Here is a 23,791-nt window from a genome sequence, read left to right on the forward strand (position 1 = left end):
TCAGCGGGCGGAGCCAACTTGACCGCGACTCATGCTGTCGCGGGAACACCGGAGGTGGAGCCTCACGTAGCGAGAAGATGACTCGAAGTTGCTCGGCAGTGGGCTGCAGCACCCGAGACACCGTGCTGAGCCGGGAGCGCGGCCTCTCTTTCCACCAGTGCGTGAGAACAGCCTCCGCGCTAACTCCCAGCAGGGCCTGGAGGGCTGCAGGCCACGGGGGTAGGGGCGGGGCCGTGTGGTGCGTCACGCCGTCGACGTGTCGTGCGTAGCGTGGGGCGGGGGAGGGAATTGGGCAACTTGGAGGGTAACGCTCAGTTTTGTCATTCTGCTCAATGTTTGTCTGCGGAGTGCTTGTTTTCTCCTTGCCTACCGGTGCCCTTTAGCTTGCCTACCGGACCCCAGTAGCTTTTAGCAGGAGTTACTCTAAAGGAGTCTTGCTGCCTTTCCGTCGTCTTATTGAAGAGAGGAGAAAGGAAGGCAGTTTAGAAGAACTGTTGAAGGCGTGCGCTTTCTTTAGTGTGTGTCTTGCTTGGGAGCATGAGTACAGATGCGTTTGTTACGGAATAGAGTTCGCCTCCCTTCTCCCTCCGGTTAGCAAATCCAATTTACTGATGGCGGGTTGTGGTGAAGGAAAGTCCAGCGTTAATTGCAGGGTGCCAAGCGAGGGGAATGGATAGATGGTGTTGAAAAGTTTTGAACTCCCTGATGGCTTTTAGGTTATTTCAAAGCGGCATTTGGGATGAGGGCTGCAGGGTGCGTGACGTTATTCTGATTGAGTGGGGATAACAGGTTGGTGTTTGGAGAAGCTGAATCATCAGTTTTCTGGTTGTGGTTAGACCTCTGGTTCCAAACCTGAGGTCTAAGGGCTTGTGATCCGCAGGTAGTCACCATTCTCCACCTGGGTGGGGTTTAGTTTTTACAGAACTACCTAAAGATAGCGAAAACGTTGTTATGTGTATCACTTGAGAAGGAATTGGGACTGTTGTGTTGTCACTGAACTATTTATTGTTCAGGCTTTCCGGTTTAAGTGCTACTTTTCTGCTTTCCCTGACTTCCCTAATTAGTCATTGCTTTGATCTACTCTTTGGAACTCAGAGAAGGCCTGGGAGACTGAATTCCACTACCCTCCCCCCAACACACACACGCACACAACACCCCACTTTTAAAAATAAGAAACAGGAGACACATGGCTTTTGTACCCGGGAGGGTTCTGAAGGCCCTTGTTTTCAGATTTTAACTAGTACTGTGTGTCATTACCAGTTGCTCACTATCATTAGCCCAGCTCTACAATCCAGGTCCAATTCCGGCTGTATTTGGTCATGGAAAGGAAGTTTCATTTGGCACAAGAGTGGGATGTATTTTCAGACTGATCAAATTTGAACCCACATCTGTGGGACAGTCTAGTAAAGGTCACTGAAATTAATGCGAGGTAGAAACGTGGGTAGAACAGATCCTCTCAGAGGGAAAGAAATGTACGGTATTTTTAAAAGTGGTAGCCTAATAAGGCAATATGATGAAGTAGAGAGTTAGACAAAAATAAACAAAGGACTTTTATGAAAAGATCAAAAAGAACTGTATGGGACAAGTGGTATTTGAATTGGACCTTGAGCCCTATCTAGAATGGAGGGTGGGGTGGATAGAAGATAGCATTTAAATAGAAATAGCATGGAGAAGGAAATGGCACCCCACTCCAGTACTCTTGCCTGGAAAATCCCATGGACAGAGGAGCTTGGTAGGCTGCTGTCTATGGGGTTGCAGAGTCGAACACGACTGAAGCGACCTAGCAGTAGCAGCATGGAAAAGGGTTTCCCTGGTGGCTCTGATGGTAAAGAATCTGCCTGCAATTGTCAAGACCTGGGTTTGATCCCTCAGTTGGGAGGATCCCCTGGAGGAAGAAATGGCGAACCACTCCAGTATTCTTGCCTGGAGAATCCCCATGGACAGAGGAGCCTGGCAGGCTACAGTCCATGGGGTCGCAAACAGTTGGACAGGACTGAGCAAAGAAGCACAGCACAGAAAACAGCATGGGAAAATAAAGAATGGAAACTGAAGATGTAGAAGCTGGGCAAAGTAGTTTGGAAACAAATTATCTACAAACGTGTCAAGTTAAGGAGTTTCGACTATGTATGGTAGGCCTTTTGTAGTGTTGCTTATTTTTAAGGAAGGCCACTTCCTGCACCTAAGCTGCTATAATTGTATCCTTTCTTCTCTGATATTTGTTTCCATCACTTAGTTCTTGTTCTAGTTTCATTTTAAATTGCTCTCTCTGCTGGCTACTTGCCTAAAAACACTGAGCATGCTTGAATTACCTCCACTTTTAAATATACACAAACTCTTGAACCTTTGTGCACCTCTGCACTACCCTACCACTCTCCTTCCATTCACAACCAAGTTCCTCAAAACAGAAGCCTGCACCTACTTCCCTAACTCCTGCTGACTTATCAACCTACCGCAGCCAGATATCTGTCCACACCCACTGACTGAGGGTTATTGGTAATCTTGCCAAACCTAAATGAGCAATTCTGTTAATAAGTCTTTCTCTTGCCCTGTTTAACTTTAATCATACTGGTCACTACTTGGAACCCACACCTCCTTTGGCTGTTCCTGACATCCCTCCCTAGTTCTCTCCCTTTTCTTTGATTTCTTTCTCAACGTTTGCTGCCGTGTTTTTCCTGTACCTTTTCCCTAGTTTCTTTAAATAAGGAAGAACTCACGTATTGCTTTATTTGTTTCATATGTTGAGGACCAAAGCAAGACTGCTTAATTTAAAAAAAAATTTTTTTTTTTATAATGCAATTGTTACACCAGTGTGCTGTGACTCTTCCAGCCTGATTTCTTCTCCATTCATTTCATTTTCTAGATTAGTGAAGTGAAAGTCACTCAGTCGTGTCCGACTCTTTGCAACCCGTGCCAGAATACTGGAGTGGGTAGCCTTTCCCTTTTCCAGGGGATCTTCCTGACCCAGGAATCAAACTGGGGTCTCCTGCATTGCAGGCAGATTCTTTACCAAGTGAGGTATCAGGAAAGCCCTCATTTTCTAGATTCCTGAAAATTATGTTTCTAAAAATGCAGATTTTATCATGCTCGCTCCCTTAGGGAAGTGTTTTAATCCCTCGGGCTCTTTAGTGCCTAAAAAAGAAGAGTCTAAGCTCCTCTGTGTAGCCTTTCCTCTGTACCTCTGTTCCAACCTAAATACATTCCATCTGTACTTCTGTTAATGGTACATGTGAGCAGAATTAAACACAGTCTATGTATGAATGAGGAGTTGTCGGCCTTCCTGACAGCTAGAAAGTTGTAAGGAAGACAGGAAAGAATAGACAGGGGAGAAGGAGTTAGGATACTGTGGTGTAAGTCCTAGTGACAAGGTAACACTAGTCTACAGTAGTTCAGTTCAGTCGCTCAGTTGTGTCCAACTCTTTGCGACCCCATGAATCACAGCATGCCAGGCCTCCCTGTCCATCACCAACTCCCTCAGTAAAACTCATGTCCATCGAGTCGGTGATGCCATCCAGCCATCTCATCATCTGTCATCCCCTTCTCCTCCTACCCACAATCCTTCCCAGCATCAGAGTCTTTTCCAATGAGTCAACACTTCGCATGAGGTGGCCAAAGTATTGGAGTTTCAGCTTTAGCATCATTCCTTCCAATGAACACCCAAGACTGATCTCCTTTAGAATGGACTAGTTGGATCTCCCTGCAGTCCAAGGAACTCTCAAGAGTCTTCTCCAACACCACAGTTCAAAAGCATCAATTCTTTGGCGCTCAGCTTTCTTCACAGTCCAACTCTCACATCTATACATGACCACTGGAAAAACCGTAGCCTTGACTGGACGGACCTTTGTTGGCAAAGTAATGTCTCTGCTTTTGAATATGCTACCTAGGTTGGTCATAACTGTCCTTCCAAGGAGTAAGCGTCTTTTAATTTCATGGCTGCAATCACCATCTGCGGTGATTTTGGAGCACAGAAAAATAAAGTCTGACACTGTTTGCACTGTTTCCCCATCTATTTCCCATGAAGTGATGGGACCGGTTGCCATGATCTGTTTTCTGAATGTTGAGCTTTAAGCCAACTTTTTCTCTCTCCTCTTTCACTTTAATCAAGAGGCTTTTTAGTTCCTCTTCACTTTCTGCCATAAGCATGGTGTCATCTGCATATCTGAGGTTATTGATATTTTCCTGGCAGTCTTGATTCCAGCTTGTGCTTCTTCCAGCCCAGCGTTTCTCATGATGTACTCTGCATATGTAAGTTAAATAAGCAGGGTGACAATATACAGCCTTGATGTACTCCTTTTCCTATTTGGAACCAGTCTGTTGTTCCATGTCCAGTTCTAACTGTTGCTTCCTGACCTGCATACAGGTTTCTCAAGAGCAGGTCAGGTGGTCTGGAATTCCCATCTCTTTCAGAATTTTCCACAGTTTATTGTGATCCACACAGTCCAAGGCTTTGGTCTGCAGTAAGGGCTCAGCAAAAAGGTAGTATGGGAAGGAGAGAGTTAATCAACTTGCTATTGCCTAAAGCTGCTATCTTCAAACTATTTGATCATGGCACTCTTTCAATAACAAAAATTTTGAATACATGCCTCTGATATTATTATGAGAATATTGGTGCTCTGTCAAACATTTGAATGACTTAAATGGAAAGTGGTTAAAATTTGAAATGATCCTTTGATATATTCTCTTTCTGTAGGTATAAAGAGATTAAGAAATTTATTTCATATCCAAGGAAATATATGTATTGGTAATTTGAAACAGCTTTGCCTGAACTATTGTAATGAATTCTATTTTAAACTTTTATTTATATGTAACAAACATCTGTTTCCCATCACCAAGAATAAGCAGATGGTAAGATGTTTGCTTTTTTCTCTTTTTTGGAAGAGGCTTAAGCTATAGGTGTAGTTAAAGCCCTCCCCTCAGTCCTTTCTCTCTCTCTCCCCGGATGTAACCCCTGTAGAAGAGTTGTTTTTGTTAGCCACTTTTCTGGAAAATATTTGATGCGGAGGGAGCCAGAGGTAAATCCTCACTAACAGTATAAAACAGGCATTGTCAACAGGAGGAAGAAAATGGATTCTGTGTTACAGTGTAAGCCAATTCATTATTGTGTATATGAGATAGTGATTGGTTTAGAATTTTTCTGGTAAAGAACCCGCCTGCAATGCGGGAGACATGGGTTCCGTCCCTGGGTTGGGAAGATCCCCTGGAGAAGGGAAAGGCTACCCACTCCAGTATTCTGGCCTGGAGAATTCCATGGGGTTGCAAACAGTCGGACAGGAATAAGTGACCTTCACTTTGAGAGGTGGCTTTAGACTAGGGACCTCTGGATTGCAGTTTTAGTTGAGTAGTTAATCTGTTTGCTTGTAAATGTTATTTATTTGGCTGCTCTGGGTCATAGCTGTGACACAGGAGCTCCTGGTCTTAGTTGCAGCATGTGGGATTGTTGTGTCTTTGCAAATCCTAGTTGCGGCATGTGGGATATAGTTCCCTGGCCAGGGATGGAATCGAGGCCCCCTACTTTGGGAGCAGAGAGTCTTAGCTACTGGACCACCAGGGAAGTTCCTGCATTCCAATTTTAACTGACTATTTACTGATGGCTAAATTTGGCTGCTCCAGTCTTGGTTTCATCTTCTGTAAAAGGATAAAAACCTGTCTTACCGAGCCCTTTTTTTTTTTTTTTTGAGACTAAAAGTGTCTTTAAAACATACAAAACACAAGGTAAATGCTTTAAAAGTATTATCAGTTGTTAATACCAATTTATTTTTGTTCAGAACTCAATCATGCTGGTTCAGTTCAGTTCAGTTCAGTTCAGTCGCTCAGTCGTGTCCGACTCTTTGTGACCCCATGAATCACAGAACGCCAGGCCTCCCTGCCCATCACCATCTCCCGGAGTTCACTCAGTCTCACGTCCATCGAGTCCGTGATGCCATCCAGCCATCTCATCCTGGGTCATCCACTTCTCCTCCTGCCCCCAATCCCTCCCAGCATCAGAGTCTTTTCCAATGAGTCAACTCTTCACATGAGGTGGCCAAAGTACTGGAGCTTCAGCTTTAGCATCATTCCTTCCAAAGAAATCCCAGGGTTGATCTCCTTCAGAATGGACTGGTTGGATCTCCTTGCAATCCAAGGGACTCTCAAGAGTCTTCTCCAACACCACAGTTCAAAAGCATCAATTCTTCGGCGCTCAGCCTTTACAGTCCAACTCTCACATCCATACATGACCACTGGAAAAACCATAGCCTTGACTAGACGGACCTTAGTCGGCAAAGTAATGTCTCTGCTTTTGAATATACTATCTAGGTTGGTCATAACTTTTCTTCCAAGGAGTAAGCGTCTTTTAATTTCATGGCTGCAGTCACCATCTGCAGTGATTTTGGAGCCCAAGAAAATAAAGTCTGACACTGTTTCCACTGTTTCCCCATCAATTTCCCATGAAGTGATGGGACCGGATGCCATGGTCTTCGTTTTCTGAATGTTGACCTTTAAGCCAACTTTTTCACTCTCCTCTCTTTCACTTTCATCAAGAACATGCTGGTTAGACTACAGTATTTACCAGCCTTTTCCATGTCATTTTACACATCAGAAACCTACAAACCTAGAAAGCTGTTTGGGACTGGCTTAATGTAACTACTTCAAGAGCTCCAGGGCCCAGGCCCTACCCATGGGCTAAGGGGGTTGATAGCTGTGCTCTCCCAGTGTGCCAGTTGGGAAGCTTTCCATCAGAAAATCAGGCTAGTAATGTAACTTGGTAGAGCAGCCAACTTTTGATAGTCCCTGACTTGTTGAGAGACTACAGTCAATCTGGAAATGTTGCCTCACAAACATGTACCATCATTAAGAAATCCCAGTGAAAAGAGATGTGCCTTTCTTTATTGGAAAATAATTCCCTGTACATTCTCTCGTAATTGTGTAGCATCATTTTCCTGGAACAATAAGATAAAAAATCCCCAAAGTGGAATTAGTTGTTCCTAACAAAGAACAAACTTTAGATGGTACCTTTCCATTTACAGAGTGCTTCTGAACACATCTGTGTCATATACTCTTACTGCCGCCCTGGAGGAAGCTGATAGATTGAGAGATGTATCTAATACCACATGGCTGATAAAAGGGAATTGAGGCTTAAATGCAGGTTTTCCAACTCAGTGTTGTTTCTGAAAGTGATTGAGAGTATCTCAGAATTATGTTTTGCCATTTTGACATATCATTTCCCTAACAAAATTAGCTGAGGAAATGAAACTTTTTTTTTACCAGTTTCAGTTCTTTACAACTGTGTACTTTAAAGCATGAGTTAAAATGTGTAAGAGTGATACCTGTCGATCTGTCTCCAAGATAAAGAAGAAGGTGCAGAAAGAGCAGTTCTGTGATTTTCATTACATTAATCTCATGAGTTTTTTCCCTCACTCATTTCTGAATATAATAATTTGGCTGGGATTGACAAGTAGAAAAATGCAAGGCAGTTTTTATGTTCAAGGGTAGGAAAAAGTTGTCCTTTCAAAATAAAATAGAAAAACTGAGTGTAGGAAATGTACTTGTTTTCTTTTGTTGTTTAGTTGCTAAGTCGTGTCCAACTCTTTGCAACCCCATAGACTGCAGCACGCCAGGATTCCCTATCCTTCACCATCTCCTGGAGTTTCTTCAAACTCATGTCAGTAGAGTCGACGATACTGTCCACCCATCTCATCCTCTGTCATCCCCTTTTCCACTTGCCTTCAGTCTTTCCCAGCATCCGGGTCTTTTCCAGTGAGTCAGCTCATCGCATCAGGTGGCCAAAGTATTGGAGCTTCCCCATCAGTCCTTCTGATGAATATTCAGGATTGATTTCCTTTACAATTGACTGGTTGGATCTCCTTGCAGTCCAAGGGACTCTCAAGAGTCTTCTCCAGCACCACAATTCAAAAGCACCAGTTCTTTATGGTCCAATTCTCACATCCATACATGACTACTGGAAAAACCATAGCTGTGAGTACATGGACCTCTGTCAGCAAAGTGATGTCTTTTTAATACGCTGCCTAGGTTTGTTGTAGCTTTTCTTCGAAGAAGCAAGCGTCTTTTAATTTCATGGCTGTCACCATCTGCAGTGATTTTGGAGCCCAAGAAAATAAAGTCTGTTGCTGTTTCCATTTTTTCTCCAGTCTGTTTCCCTTGTTGTGATAAGACTGGATGTCATCATCTTTGGTTTTTGAATGTTAAGTTTTAAGCCAGCTTTTTCACTCTCCTTTCACCCTCATCAAGAGGCTCTTTAGGTCCTCTTCACTTTCTCCCATTAGGGTGGTATCACCTGCATTTCTAAGGCAGTTGATATTTCTCCTGGCAGTCTTGATTCCAGCTTGTGGTTCATCCAGTCTGCCATTTCGGATGATGTATTCTGCATATTAAGTTAAATAAGCAGAGTGACAATATAGAGCCTTGATGTGATCCTTTCCCAGTTTGGAACCAGTCTGTTGTTTCTTGTCCGATTCTAATTATTGCTTTTTGACCTGCATACAGGTTTCTCTTGAGGCAGGTCAGGTGGTCTGATAGTCCCATCTCTTAAGAATTTTCCAGTTTGTTGTGATCCACACAGTCAAAGGCTTTAACATAGTCAGTGAAGCAGAAGCAGAAGTTTTTCTGGTATTTGCTTGCTTTTTCTGTGATCCAGCGGATTTTTCTACTTGTTTTCTACTGTTTAGTAATGAATTTCCTCAAAATTCATCAGAAGCATCTGTTTTCTCACAAAATTTCTGAGGGTCAGGAATTGTGGAGTAGATTAACTGGGTATGACTGGGAGTTTCATAAGATTGCAGTCAAAATGTTAGCCAAGACTGCAGTCACTTGAAGCCTTGATTGAGGCCGAAGGATTATCCTTTCAAAAAGGCTCTCTCATGTGGTCTTTGACTGGAGAATTCAAGTTTCTAGCCAAGTGGACTCTCCACAGGGCTGCTTATGATATGGCAGGTAACTTCCCCCAAAGAAAAACCATTCAATAGAGCAAGGAAGACAAATCTTCAGTATTTTTTCCTGAGCTACTCTTATAGCCCATTATCACCTCTGCTTTTTAAATATTCTTTAGAAGCAAATCACAAACTCCAGCTCATACTCAAGGGGAGGGAAATAGGCTCCACCCCTTGAAAGGGAGCATACCAAAGACTCTGTGGATATAGTTTAAAATTGCCACAGTAAAGGAAAGACACACATGTTAAATTTGAGCAGATTCTGTTAAGTGTAGGCTGTGCAGATAGAATGTGCAGGATATTAAATGTGAGAATTGTCCACATACAAGTTGTAACAGATGAGATCACTTTGATACTGAGCTTTTGGATTTAAAAAGTCAAAGAACTTTGAAAAATGAAATCAGATCAAGTGAGTTAAACTTTTAGCTGGACTTAGTGTTTATGTGAAGCCATTAAATAATAAATGGGTTTGTATAATAAATAATGCTGTAGTATTACTCTGATGTTTTCATGTTAACGGAACTTTAATATGATTGCTGTAGATTTCCAACTGATACTATTCAGCGCTCAAAATGGATCAGGGCTGTGAATCGTATGGACCCCAGAAGCAAAAAGATTTGGATCCCAGGACCAGGTGCTATGCTATGTTCCAAACATTTTCAAGAAAGTGACTTTGAGTCATATGGCATAAGAAGAAAGCTGAAAAAAGGAGCTGTGCCTTCCGTTTCTCTATACAAGGTACTTAAATCTAGGTGTAAACAAAATTCAATTTTATAGAAACTGAAAGTCTAGACTGCTCACATTATAGTCAGGATTTACAGAGATAAAAGCAAAACCAAAAACCTAGGCCTTAAAAAGTAATCCAATAATACAATACTTTTGTTTTTTTTTACTATATATGTAATATTATGTAATATTTTTAAAATACATAAGTATTAATATTAATAATTATGCTTTGGAAGGTGTATATATGCAAATCATGCCTAGAAATATGTAAAGGTTACTGACATGATCGTAAAAATCAACTAGTGAATGTAAATAGCCTTAGAATTCAGGGTTTTGTTTAAATATGAGACAGTTTTCATAATACTGAGCTGGCCAAAAAGTTCCTTTAGTTTTTAAGTGAAAATAAAAGACACATTTTTCATTTCACCAAGAACTTCTCTGAGTAACATATTTACTGTTTTGTTCCATTATCGTCTGCTATTTTCCAGGCAATTTCATAATTCTGTCTTCCCAAAACTTTCTGTGTTTTTGAGCAAAGAACTGTTGCAAGTGTCTTTCACAATATTCCAGGGAATTAAATTTTTTTCTGTTAAGGTAACTTTGTAAAAACTGAAATAATTGGAAATCCAAAGGTGCAGTGTCTGGTGAATACAGCAGGTGAATCAAAACTTCCCAACAAAGCCGTAACAGACTGCCTGGTCATTAAAGAAACACACAGTCTTCCGTTAGCCTGGTGGAAGATTGTGTGTTTTCTATTGAGTAATTCTGGATGCTTTTCATTGAGAGATGCTTTCAGTTGGTCTCATTGGGGTTAATCACTTGGTTTTCCAGAAGGAGCTCATAATAGAGGACCCCTTTCCAAACCCACCATACATACAATATCACCTTCTTTGGATGAAGTCTGGCCTTTGTGGTTGGTGGTGGTTCATTTCATTTGCCTCACAGTCTCTTCCATTCCGCATTATTGTCTAATATCCACTTTTCATTGCCCATCCCAATTTGTTTTTAAAATGGAATGTTTTTGTTACATTTCAGTAGAGAATTGTCACATGTGGAAATATGGTCAAGGTTTTTTTTCACTTAACTTATGTAGAACCCATATATCAAAGTGGTGAACATTACCAGGCTGGTGCAAATGATTTCCAGTGCTTGATTTGGATGTTTTGAGTAAGTTTGCTATCTCCCATATGGTGTAATGTTGATCGTTTTCAATGCCTCGATTTGATTGCTATCAACTTCAACTGGTCTACCTGACCGTGGAGCATCATTCAGTGAAACCTGCAGCATAAAACTTTGCAAACCACTTTTGATTCATTCAGTCAGTCACAGCACCTTCTCCATTCACTGCACAAATCTTTTTTTGCATTTCAGTTGCATTTTTGCCTTTCTTGAAATATCAGTAATTAAGTATAATATGCTGAAACTGTTGCTTTTGCCCCACCTTCAATATTAAAATGGCTACACAAAAATTCACCAGTTTTGATAGGTTTGTTTTTTTTAATGCATACTGATATGACAGCTGTCTCAAAACAGTCTAACAAAATTGTTTCAAATGAGGTTAAAGACAACTTTTTGTAAGATGGCTCTTTTTTGTTAGAGCCATCTTACAAAAAAGAATGAACTCTTTGGCCAACCCAATACTTTGAAATTATCTACCCTTTATTTTGGCTCTCCCCCAAAATGTTATTGATTTTGACCAGAAATGTACCTAATCATTAGCATTGATATGGAAGGAAGTATACAGGAAATAGAAGATTTTCTATGAGTCAATCACCAGTATTGGTGTTATATTTTTATGTTTCTTTTGATTGTTTTTATGTTATCCTTTTACCCCTTAGTCACGCACTCACTCATAATATTACTCAGTCACTGTCTGCAGTCTTCATATAGTCACCCAGCTACTCTATCCTGGCACTGCCCTATCTTCTTATTCATTGGAATCTCTTGTTGTTGTTGTTTTATCTCATTCCCTCTTTCAGAAGAATATACTTGGTGTCACATCCAAACTTATAAGTTCCAAGAACTTTTTACTAATTGACTTATGCATCTCTAACTGCTCTGAATTCTCTTTTGGAACCACAAATACTTACCCACTGCATATATGATAAATTGCCTTGCTTTTATGATTTTGTTTACAATCAGTAATAGTTACAGTTTATTGAGACTCACAGTGGTCCAGGCAGTGCACTAGGCAGTTTATGTAAATTAGCTTATTGTATCCTCAAGTCAACTCTGTATTGTTATCCACATCTTATACATGAAAAGGTAAGGGATTATAGAGGTTACATTACAGCTTTAAGTGAGGGAGCCAGGAGTCTTAATCCCAGGGCCCATGCTCTGTCCTATGCCTTCCCTTCTGCACAAGTAACTTCCCGGTCCCCTTCATTAACCATGTTGTTACCCTTTCAAAGAACAACTCAAGACCTTCCCAAATTATCAACATCTTTCACTAGTTACTTGAATCATTTCAGAAACTCAGCATTATGCTACTATTTCTGTATGGATCCCACCACCAAAAAACTTGTGTACATTGTCCTGGAGACTATACATTTTTAAAAATCAGAGATTATTACCTTTTCTTTCATACCTAATTCTCCACAGCGACCAGGTGAGTGCTTTGTATTCAGTGATATTTTCATAGGTAATCATTGTGTGATAATTTCTAAAATAAACCTCATTTTCCATTTGTGTCCTAGGTTCTCCAAGGTGTACACCTTAAAGGTAAAGCAAGACAGAAAATCCTCAAACAGCCACTTCCTGATAATTCTCAAGAGGTTGCTACTGAAGACCATAACTACAGTTTAAAGAGACCTCTGCCAGTAGGAGCAGAGAAACTAGCTGAGGTGCAGCAGATGCTACAAGTGTCCAAAAAAAGACTTGCTTCTGCAAAAAACTACAGGATGATCAAGAAGAGAAAGGGCTTACAACTAATTGACGCGCTTATAGAAGAGAAGCTGCTTACAGAGGAAACAGAATGTCTGCTTCGAGCACAATTTTCTGGTATGTTCCCCAACGACCTGTGCAACACTTACTGCGCAGCTCCTAATTTTTATGAAATATCATTACATTTTTATTTTGTATTGCCTATGAAAATATGCCTTTAGCCAAAGAGTCTCTAGCATAAAGAAGAAAAATGAAAAATAATCACCAAAATCTGGTTACAGTTGTCCATTTTTTAAAATTCTATGTTTATTGTAGGAGAAGCCAAGAAATGTATAAATGATAAAAATAACACATAATCCTACAACCCAGAAATGAGATCATATAGTTTATACCATATATTGTCCTTTTCACTTTTTATAGTCACACTCTTGTCACTGCAAATTCTTCGTAAGCAGTTTCAACTGCTGCATAATTTATCACTAAAGCCTTTTTTGCAATGAGTTGAACTAGATAATTTGCAAAATCTCTGAGTCTCAAAATTGTGTAAGTCTCCGAAGTTTTTTTCTAAAACACTCTATAGAGTATATATATGTCCATTGAAAGACTGTCTAGTCTTCTTCGTGAACCAGGATATTTGAAGAGGGGTAACACGACTGAAGCGACTTAGCAGCAGCAGTAGCAGCAGCCACATAAGAATTGCCAACATATTCTTTGATGAAAGGAGTAGGGATTTTTGGACTTGTATTCTGGTAAAAAAAAGAAAAAGAAAGAAAGAAGCATGTCAAAAGGAGTAGATACCTCCAGTGGAGGAGCATATTTTGTGTTTTTCCAGGAGGGGAATATAGGTTATAAATAGGGGTCCTCACCAGGAACAAAGAATTTTGTTTTCTCAATGGTAGGAAAGATTTGTCTGTTTATTCTGATTAATGCCATATATCATATCCCTCAAAATGTTTCTTGTGTCTAATTTTTACTCTAAAATTAGAACAAACTAAAACAAATGAATGTCCTCACAATCCAGAGACTTAATTTTACTCATTTATTTCATTTTCTTTCCTATTCCTCCAAAAATATCCACATAAGCTGCTAATGAATAGTAAAACATAATAACTCAAGTTGAAACACTTTTCGTCCCTCTTTTTAGTGAAATGGTCCACAGTGAACAAGATAAATTGATAGTCTCTAAGACTGGATAGTAACCTCTGAACCAACTCAGTTAAAATGTGATTATATTTGAATTTTGGTGCCTAGCACATTCTTATATCCAAATACTATGATCTATGTCTGAAAATGTTACTGTACACGTTTTTCATCACGAAGAATAAATTTGCTCTTAACAGATTTTAAGTGGGAGTTGTATAACTGGAGAGAAACAGCTGAGTACTCCGCAGAAATGAAGCAGTTTGCATGTACACTCTACTTGTGCAGTAGCAAAGTCTACGATTATGTAAGAAAGATTCTTAAGCTGCCTCATTCTTCCATCCTCAGAACGTAAGTGAATGACCTTTTCGATGTAAAATAAAACATAGTGTTCTTTCTTGCAGCTTATACACTAACACTGTGTGTATTCATACCCTTCGTTTCGTCTTTCTCTTTTTAAAAACGTCTAGGTGGTATTTGCATAGTATCACAGTCTCGATATTTGATCAGCAGAGTGAGGGCACGTAGGCTGACAATATTTTTTTGCATTTTTCAGATGGTAGAGACCCTCTGGGTGGTAAAAACTGAATCTTGAAATAGTGGAATATACTTCAGTAGTTTTGTATACTTCATATACTTCAGTAGTTTTAATATGTGACTAATCTAGAAAATCTAGAAGCGTTCTAGACTGGTACCATTGGTTTGAGGCAAAGATCACTGGTGCCAGTGCAGTTATCCAGAGAACAGATTTATGAAAAATATCTGTGGTCAAAATACATAGATATATTTATTTTCTCTTCTTGTTGTTCAGTCACTAAATCATGTCTGACTCTTTGCCACCCCATGGACTGCAGCACACCAGGCTTCCCTATTATTCCCTATTATTTTCTCTTAGTGGGAAGCAAAAACACACAGTGACTGTGATGCCTTATAAATTTAATACTCACTATTCACTGTTATTCAAAATACTGGTTTTACAGATCCCTTTATTTTTATTTGGTTCAAATGGCAACAGTGCATTGCCTCACACTTCTGGAAGCTAGAGGTCCAAAATCAAGGTGCTGACAGGGTTAGTTCCTTCGGTTGTGAGGTGAGGGTCTGTTCCAGGCCTCTTTCCTTGGCTGATAGATGGTGGTCTTCTCCCTGTTTCTCCACGTCGTCTTCCATTATCCGCGTGTGTTTCTGTGTCCACATTCCCTCCTCTTATGAGGATGTGGTCATGCTGAATTCGGGTGTGCCTTAATGACCTCATTTTAACTTGATGAGTAAAGATTCCCATCTCCAAGTAAGAGCACACTCTGAGGAACTGGGGATCAGCATGACAATACCTCTTTTTCGAGAGATGCAGTTCAATTTACACCAGTCACATTCCTGCTGCCTGGGCCTCCCATTACCTGGAAACTGTAGGCTAACTCCTTCCTGTGGCTCCCGGAGCCTCTGTGACGAAATGCGGCTCCTGCTGGGCTCTGCAACTCATCTCCTGCCTCCCTCCCTGCCCTCTTAAGAGTCCATGTTCCTTCCATAAGGCATTTCTTGCCGATTCTGGCCTTGGAGACTTTCTCCTCCATCTGCCTGATATGCCCATTCTCCCTGTTAGTCCTGGAGGTTAGCCCTCACCCTTCAGACTCAGATCAGATGTCGCATCCTTTCGGAAGCCCAGCCTGCTGTCCCTCCAATTCTGGCCGAGGTACCCTCTTGCACACACAACGTGGAACTGAATCTTAGTATTTAAAATCTTAGTACTTAGTACTGAAAACACTGTCTACCTTGTGAGACTGTGAGCTGCTCAAGTACGAGGTCTGCGTCTGGTTCTCTGTTACACCTCCTGCCCTGGCAGGATGCCTGGAACACAGTGGTCTCTTGATAAATATTTATGGAATGGAAGAATGCCTGGATGGGCATTTAAGATTGTGAACAGATGTAAGGAAAAGATCTGGAAGAATGTCTTTAAAATATTAAGTGATTTTTAAAAAAATTATGTATTTATATTTAAGTATAGTTGATTTGGGAAGATCCCTTGGAGGAGGGCATGGCAACCCACTCCAGTATTCTTGCCTGGAGAAGCCAATGGACAGAGAAGCCTGGTGGGCTGCAGTCCCTAGGGTCGCACAGAGTCGGACACAACTGAAGCAACTTAGCACACACAGTTGATTTACAGTGAACAGGGCTTTGTTTCCGGTGTAGAGCAAAGTGCTTCAGGTATATGTGTATATACATTCTTTTTCAGAGTCTCTTCCATTACCAGTTATTGCAAGGCTTTGGAGGTAGTTCCCTGTGCTATACAGTAGGCTCTTGTTTTGTATCTGCTTTATATAGAGTGGTGTGTATATGTTAATTCCAGATTCCTAATTTATCCCTTCTGCCTTTTTGCCTTTGGGATCCATACTTTTGTCTTCTATGTCTATGAGTCTGTTAGTTTTATAAAGTTCACCTATTAACAGTGATTTTTTTTTTTTTTTACTTTCCATTTTGTACTTTTTTGTATTTCATTTTTTTTTAAAAAAAATGAAAGTATCATCAGAAAAAAATTTTTTTTTCACTTTTGAGTCAGGGGAAAAGTTGGTGTGAGAGAGAAATCAGTTGCTTCCCTACAACTCTGAAAACCTGGTTTGGGTATTTCTACTCTAAGTTATAAAAACTTAAAGAAAATGAAGAAGTTCACTTGTCTTTCTGCCTGATAAGCTTTAGTCTAGTAGCTGTGGACATTAAGGTATCATTCAGATTTCCATTTAAAAGGCAAGCTCACCAGAACATAAGCTTTTTTAACCTGTTTAAGCTAGAACTCTTACTTAGAAGCATTAAAGAGTTTCATTATATACTTACTGTATGTGTAACACAGTATCTTTAGAGTTTAAGAATCCTAATGCAAAAGAATAAATTTTAAACAATTGATTAAAATTTGGTGACACACTTGAAAAGGGTTTTTCACCATACCAGTGAATTGTAGCACCCTGGTTGAGAGCCACTATATGTTTTCTTATTGTCTTATTTTGCCCTATTTTAAAATATAAACAACTGATTAATACTTTTTGCCTTCTAAATAGTTACAGTATGTCTTTTGCATCCTATAATTGTTTTTCAAATCTTTCAAATGCATCTTGAAATCAATTTAGTGAGTCATAATTCACATTAAATTTTATATATGCATTTATATGCACACATACATATAGTAAGGATATAGCATATAATAAGGGTAAATTCTGTTTATGAAAATTCTGGGTTGCAGCAATCTACCTGCAATGTAGGGGACCTGGGTTTGATCCCTGGGTCTGGAAGATCCCCTGGAGAAGGGAATGGCTACCCACTCCAGTATTCTTGCCTGGAGAAGTCCGTGGACAGAGGAGTCTGGCGGACTACAGTCCACGGGGTCACAAAGAGTCACACACGACTGAGCAACTAACACTTTCAGATTGCAGCAAAAATTTGGAAAGCCCTGTCCTGAAATACTTATGGAAACATACTTTAAAATTTCAATTAAATAGAGATCAGCTAGTCTAGGAAGTAATCTTGGCAGCCTAGAATATAGCCCCCAAATCAGAAATTCAACCTAAAAAAAGTCCTTTGAGAGTTATAAAAGTAAACTTCAGCAAAGACAGACACTTCAGTCTACCTCAGAATCCATTTAGTCTTATTTTAGACAGTTATGAAACTTGACTACTTCCTCTCCTGATCTGTAGCAAGGTAGGGTAAATTAGAACTGATGAGAAGAATTCTGTCAGTTAGTGACAATCACCAACAGTAATAGGAGACAATTAGCAGCAGCCTGGAAAGGTCAAGGAAACTGTAAAAGACTTCCCTGGTGGTCCAGTGGTTAAGAATCTGCCTGCCAGTGCAGGGGACGTGGATCCAGTCCCTGGTCCAGGATCCCACGTGCTGCAGGGTGATGAAGCCTGCGGCCCACGAGCACTGAACACGCGCACCTAGAGCTGGTGCTCTGCAGCGTCGGAGCCACCACCGTGAGAAGCCCGTGCCGTGCAACAAGGAGCAGCCCCCACTCTGCAACTAGAGGAAGCCCTCGGGCAGCTACGAAGACCCGGTGCAGCCAAGATGAAAAACAAACCAAACTCCCAAGATAAATGTCATAGTATAGGTGCTTTTGTTGGGAGCGAGCAGACACTTAATTGTCCCAAAGGGCATAATTCTTTGACTGTAGACAGTCAAGAAGGCACTGAACAAGGGTCTCAGGAAAGCTGTTTCCTGTTTGTGCATGACCAGCAGCACAGCATGGGCCAGGCATCTTACCCTATCCTTCTGAGTTCAATCCCTGGGTTGGGTAGATCCCCTGGAGGAGGGCATGGCAACTCATTCCAGTATTCTTGCCTGGAGAATCCCCATGGACAGAGATGCCTGGCGGGCCACAGTTCATGGGGGTTGCAAAGAGTCGGACACGGCTGAGCAACTCAGCACAGCACAGCAGCTGCCTCACCATCTCATCTATAAAATGGGGTAGATGTACTAGGTTTCTCAAAGTTTTCTTCTCCCTCTACAGTTTTCTCATTTCAGTGAATATACAGGGAAGGCTGGTTTATCATCTAAATTATAAACACATGAATTAGAACAAAGTAGGTAATTGATTTGTACACTTCTTTTAAGTGAATAAGAAGTTTAAAATTATTTTGTGGTATGTTTGCGCCTTAAAAATGCTGTTCTGTTTTTTTTTTTTTTTTAAGTTTCTCTACTGGGGCTCCCCAGGTGGCACAGTGGTAAAGAATCCACCTGCCCAATGCAGGAGATACAACAGATGCTGGTTTGATCCCTGGTCGGGAAAATCCCCTGGAGGAGGAAACAGCAACCCACTCCATTATTCTTGCCTGGAAAATTTCGTAGACAGAGGTGCCTGTCCATTGGGTTGCAGAGCTGGACACGACTGAGCAACTGAGTGCACACACTCTAGTTTCTCCATTATCTTACTGTTTTATGGTCACAATAGGAAAAGTGTCAGTACAATTTGGCTACTTGCCTTTATTTCAACAGGGAGTTGAGGCTACTTTAGAACCATTTAAGGCATTTCCCCTTTTTTAATGTCTTCATTAGTGGTTTTTAAAAAAAATGTTTATTTGGCTGCACCATGTCTTAGCTGTAGCACGTGGTATCAGTTCCCTGACCAGGGATCAAACCCAGGCCCCCTACACTTGGAGCGGGGAGTCTTAGCCACTAGACCACCAGGAAAGTCCCTCTTCTTCTGTGTCTTATTATTTTTCATCTTTTACATTTTCTAGATGGCTGTCCAAATGCAAACCTGGTCCAGGTTTCAACAGCAACATTTTTTCTTTTCTTCAGCAAAAAGTAGAGAATGGAGACCAGCGATATCAGTCTTGTTCACTGATGATTAAAGGACTGTCTCTCACGCAGCAGCTTCAGTGGGACCCCAGCAGTCACCATCTGCAAGGGTTTATGGACTTCGGTCTTGGCACACTTGATGCTGATGAAATGCCACTCGCCTCAGAAACTATTTTGCTCACGGCAGTGGGTATTTCTGGTCACTGGAGTACACCTCTTGGTTATTTTTTTGTAAACAGGGCCTCTGGATATTTGCAAGCTCAGCTTCTTCGTCTGACGATTGGCAAACTAAGTGACATAGGGATCACAGTGCTGGCTGTCACGTCAGATGCCTCAGCTCACAGCGTTCAGATGGCAAAGGCACTGGGGATACATCTTGACGGAGACAACACGAAGTGTACATTTCAACATCCTTCATCTTCCAGCCAACAGATTGCCTACTTCTTTGATTCTTGCCACTTGCTTAAATTAATAAGAAATGCATTTCAGAATTTCCAAAGCATTCAGTTTATCAATGGCACAGCACATTGGCAGCACCTTGTGGAGTTAGCAGCGCTAGAGGAACAGGAATTATCACATATGGAGAGAATCCCAAGAAAACTTGCAAATCTGAAGAACCACATACTAAAAACGAATTGTGCCGCCCAAGTCTTCAGTGAGAGCGTGGTCAGGGCATTAGAGTGTTTGCTATCATTAGGCCTGCCTTCTTTTCAGAACTGTGTTGGTACCATCCACTTCTTACGCTTAATTAACAATCTGTTTGACATTTTTAATAGTAGGAACTTTTATGGAAAGGGATTTAAAGGACCTCTATTGCCTGAAACTTTTAATAAAATCAACCATGTGTTAACTGAAGCCAAGACTATTTTTGTTACATTATCTGACACTAGCAATAATCAAATCCTTAAAGGTAAGCGAAAACTGGGATTCCTGGGATTTTTGCTTAATGCCGAGAGCTTAAAATGGCTCTACCAAAATTATGTTTTCCCTAAAGTCATGCCTTTCCCCTATCTCCTGATGTACAAATTCAGTCAGGATCATCTGGAATTATTTCTAAAGATGCTCAGACAGGTATCAGTAACCACTTCTAACCCTACCTGCATGGCATTCCAGAAAGCTTACCATAATTTGGAGACGAGACACAGATTACAAGATGAGGTCTTTCTAAGTGAAGTAAGCAGCCTTGACATTTCAATTGCTCGAAGGACAGACCTGGCCCTCGGGACAGTTCAGCGTGAGTATGGTGTCAGCGTTATAGAGAGTCTTTTTCACAAAGAGGATATTTGCCCAGACTGGTCTGACTGTTTGCTAAGTGAGGCATTACTAGACCTGTCAGTTCGTAGGCGAAATCTCACCTCTTGCGCTGGTTATATTGCCAATAAGTTATCAGCTCTTTTAACATGCGAGGACTGCCTCAGTGCGCTGTACGCATCGGATCTCAAAGCCTCTAAGATTGGATCCCTGTTATGTGTTAAAAAGGAGAATGGTGTGCATTTCCCTTCTGAAAGTTTGTGCCGAGTCATAAATACTTGTGAGCGAGTTGTGAGAACCCATTCAAAACCGACAGTTCATGAGCCACTGCTTCCCCAACAGAGGGAATGCTACCTTCAACAGAAAATATTATATGAGCTTTCTGGGCACATCTATCTTTTTGTAGAGTTAGATGAGCATCTCTTTGATGGAGAAGTATATGCCATCAATCACTTTGTAAAGTTACTAAAGAATATCATAATCTGTTTCTTAAAGATCAGAGCTAAAGATATAACTGAGTACTCCTTAAAACACCACTCAGAAAGAATTGAATTGAAAACTTTGTCAAGGAAATACTGGTCATCTTCACAGAATTACAGATGTTCAAGTTTTGCCAATACCAATAAATTCAGACATTTGCTAAGGAACAACAGATACCCATTCAAATGAAGGACCTAAAATATATTAACATTTTTATTAAAAATAATTGGCCAACATTTATTTTAAAATTCAACTGACAATATTTTACAAATTCTGCACAGTGGACAAGTTTGTGTTTATGTCTTAGGAATTTCTATTATGCACGTTATCAAATCTGCATGGAATTTGGTAGAGCCTGCATTTCAGAGTTACCTAAAAAGTAAAAAGCGAGAAGTCAGAACAGACTAGCCAAGAGGTGCTGTGTTTGAATTTACCACTATCCAACTGAGTAATTCAACTGGACATATTTTAAAAACAAGTGAGAATGGCAGAAACGAGCACAATATTGTGAAACAGTTATCCTCCAATAAAAGTTTTAAAAAGTGAGAATAATGACAAAGGAGTTATTAAAACATTGACTCCTTTTATAAAGACTACATTCCCAGAAAGAGATTTGGTCTACAACTCTTAAGAATAACATCTGAAAAAAAAAGACGACTGTTAATCAGAATACCTATCAAACTGTGAATATAGTTTACTTACACATGAAAATTAAGCCAAGTTAAATATCAAACACTACAAAAATCCTTTTGCTGGGGTACCTTTAAATAGAAATAATTAAACTCTATTAGGCAGAAGGTAAACAAACACATGAGCCATGAAATGGACGATTCCTTGTGCTACAACCAAGCTTGGAAATGTTGTCTGGGGAGTATGCAGGTGATGTAATTTTCACAACCCATTTGTCTGGACTTCATACTACTACTTTGAATAAAGTGGGTACTTGACTCCTATTGGAGGAGCATAGTGCTCATCAGAGAATGAAAAGAAGCCTTTGTTTAACTTCTTCTGAAGAGGATAATAATGAAACATTTTCAGTTTGGAATAATGTTGTTTCATATGTGATAAATCAGTTGGGGAAAAAACAGTCAGTTGGGAGAGTATGAAAAAGTTTGTCTTAATCATATAATGAGATTTTTCAGAAATTTGGTAGAAGCTTAAATAATCTGAAGATGAAAACATACTAAGAACAATTTTCTCTGTTCTCTCATATCCAGATCTGAAAAGATAAAATACGATAACATATAGTTATATGTACTTTCAGAAATGGTATTTAAATAGAAAAAAAAATGAAGACACACTATTCACCTGTGTATGTAAAATATCTCTTATTGTCATTAATGTTCATAGACTACAGTTAATATGAAGACAAAGTTATAAAAGATTAAGGACAGGTAAAACTTCAGTTTTATTAATTGAAATTCCCCATAAATAGTATATTTTGATATATTTCTGCTGGGTCTACCTCAAACAAAGGCTTCAGTTTTGAACTGTAACCAGAATTGTCCTGTATTGCATTTTATAAGGAGATATTTCTAAGAAGTCTGAATACTGTGGGTTTGGTTTTGTTTGCAGTAGAATGAGTTTAGATGCACCAGGATAAATCTTATTTAAAGGAAGCCTGTTTATGTCACCACCTTTAACTTATTGCTTATATAAAGTCAAGTTTTGTACTTATTTTTGCTTAAAACTAGGTTCATATCTGTAGTGTCTTATGTTCTCGCTGTCACATCTGACCCCATGTCTTGTGTAATTTATTAAAATAGTGTTTTGCATTTATTTAAGTGCTGGGTATAAACTGGACAAACCCTGAAGACAAGAATTTTTCCATCACTGCCACTAGCACAGTTAATTCTTCTTGCCTTAGTGCGGCGTTCCAAGTCTGATGTCAGATTTACTTGATATGATATACTTCACAGTGAACTTTCTGTTCATACTTGATTAGGTTAATTAACAATTTACAGTTTCTACTCAGCACCCTTGTTCTTTCCCTTCTTCAGAAAAAACAAATATTCAGAAATGTATCCAACAAATAGTGCTGGAATAACTGGATATACACGTGCAAAATGTTAACTCTAAATGGAGCAAAGACACAAATGTAAGAGGTAAAACAACTCTTAGATTAAAATAGTGGAGACTTGGATTCGGCAATAGCTTCTTAGGACACCAAAAGTACAAGCAAAAACTTCATCAAAATGGAAAACTTTGTGCTTTAAAGGACACCCATCAAGAACGTAAAAGACAAGCTATAGAAACATTTTCCAAATCATGTGTCTGGTAAAGGACTTGTATCTGAGTATACAAATAACTCAATAATAAAGGATAAAACAACCCAATTTTCTAAATGGGTAAAGAATACGAAGTTATTCTTCAAAGGAGATATACGTGAATATGTGCTCAACATCATTAGCCTTTTGGGAAATGCAAATCAAAACCACAATGAGATACCACTTCACACCCACTAGGATGGCTGTAATAAAAAAGATAACAGACATTGGCAAGAATGTGGAGAAACCGGAACCCTCATACATTGTTGGTAGGAATGCACATACTTTGGAAAACAGCCTAGCAGTTCTTCAGAAGGTTAAACGTAGAATTGCCAGATGACCCAGCAATTCTACCAATGGGCATATACCCAAGAGAAATGTACAAATTTCACAGCAGCATTAAAATAGCTAAAAAGTGAAAAAGTCCAAATGTCCAACTCATGAGTGGATATATAAAAAATGTGTTGTATTCGTACAGTGGGTCACATCGTATATGTTTTACATTGTAACAAACTATCTTTTGCTGTGATGTACCATGCAGTACATTAACCAGAAATACATGAAAAGTTCTAGTTCTCTAGTTCCTCCCCAACACTTGCTATTGTCAGGGTTCTGTTTTGAATCAGCCGTTCTAATGGGTGTGCCATGGTATTTCATTGTGGCTTTCATTTCTTTTTCTAATGACTGAACATCTTTCTAATGATGCTGAACATCTTTGCATAGGCTTATCTGCCATTCACTGTCATCTTCGGTGAAATGTCTGTTCAAGTCTTTTGCCTCTATTTTAAGGAAGGTTGATTGTTTTCTTATTGAAAACAGTTAAGAAATAAAAACTAACAGTAA

General features: G+C 39.9%; 1 protein-coding gene across 1 annotated transcript; it reads left to right on the forward strand.

The window, feature by feature from the left end:
• The first annotated feature begins 30 nt into the window (after positions 1–30).
• Positions 31–20,870, forward strand: THAP9 (THAP domain containing 9). The gene is made up of 5 exons (XM_068974978.1): positions 31–157; positions 9,464–9,659; positions 12,344–12,647; positions 13,871–14,021; positions 18,890–20,870. The coding sequence occupies exons 1-5, from the start codon at positions 78–80 to the stop codon at positions 20,868–20,870; spliced, it is 2,712 nt and encodes a 903-aa protein (XP_068831079.1). The 5' UTR covers positions 31–77.
• The last annotated feature ends 2,921 nt before the right edge of the window (positions 20,871–23,791 follow it).

The sequence above is a fragment of the Capricornis sumatraensis genome, chromosome 7 (assembly GCF_032405125.1).
Source record: "Capricornis sumatraensis isolate serow.1 chromosome 7, serow.2, whole genome shotgun sequence".
NCBI lineage: Eukaryota > Metazoa > Chordata > Mammalia > Artiodactyla > Bovidae > Capricornis > Capricornis sumatraensis.

Coding starts and splice junctions, on each gene's coding strand:
- THAP9 (XM_068974978.1), top strand. CDS start 78: ATGACTCGAAGTTGCTCGGCAGTGGGCTGCAGCACCCGAGACACCGTG. Junction 9,660..12,343: donor CTTCCGTTTCTCTATACAAG/GTACTTAAATCT, acceptor TTTGTGTCCTAG/GTTCTCCAAGGTGTACACCT. Junction 14,022..18,889: donor CATTCTTCCATCCTCAGAAC/GTAAGTGAATGA, acceptor TACATTTTCTAG/ATGGCTGTCCAAATGCAAAC.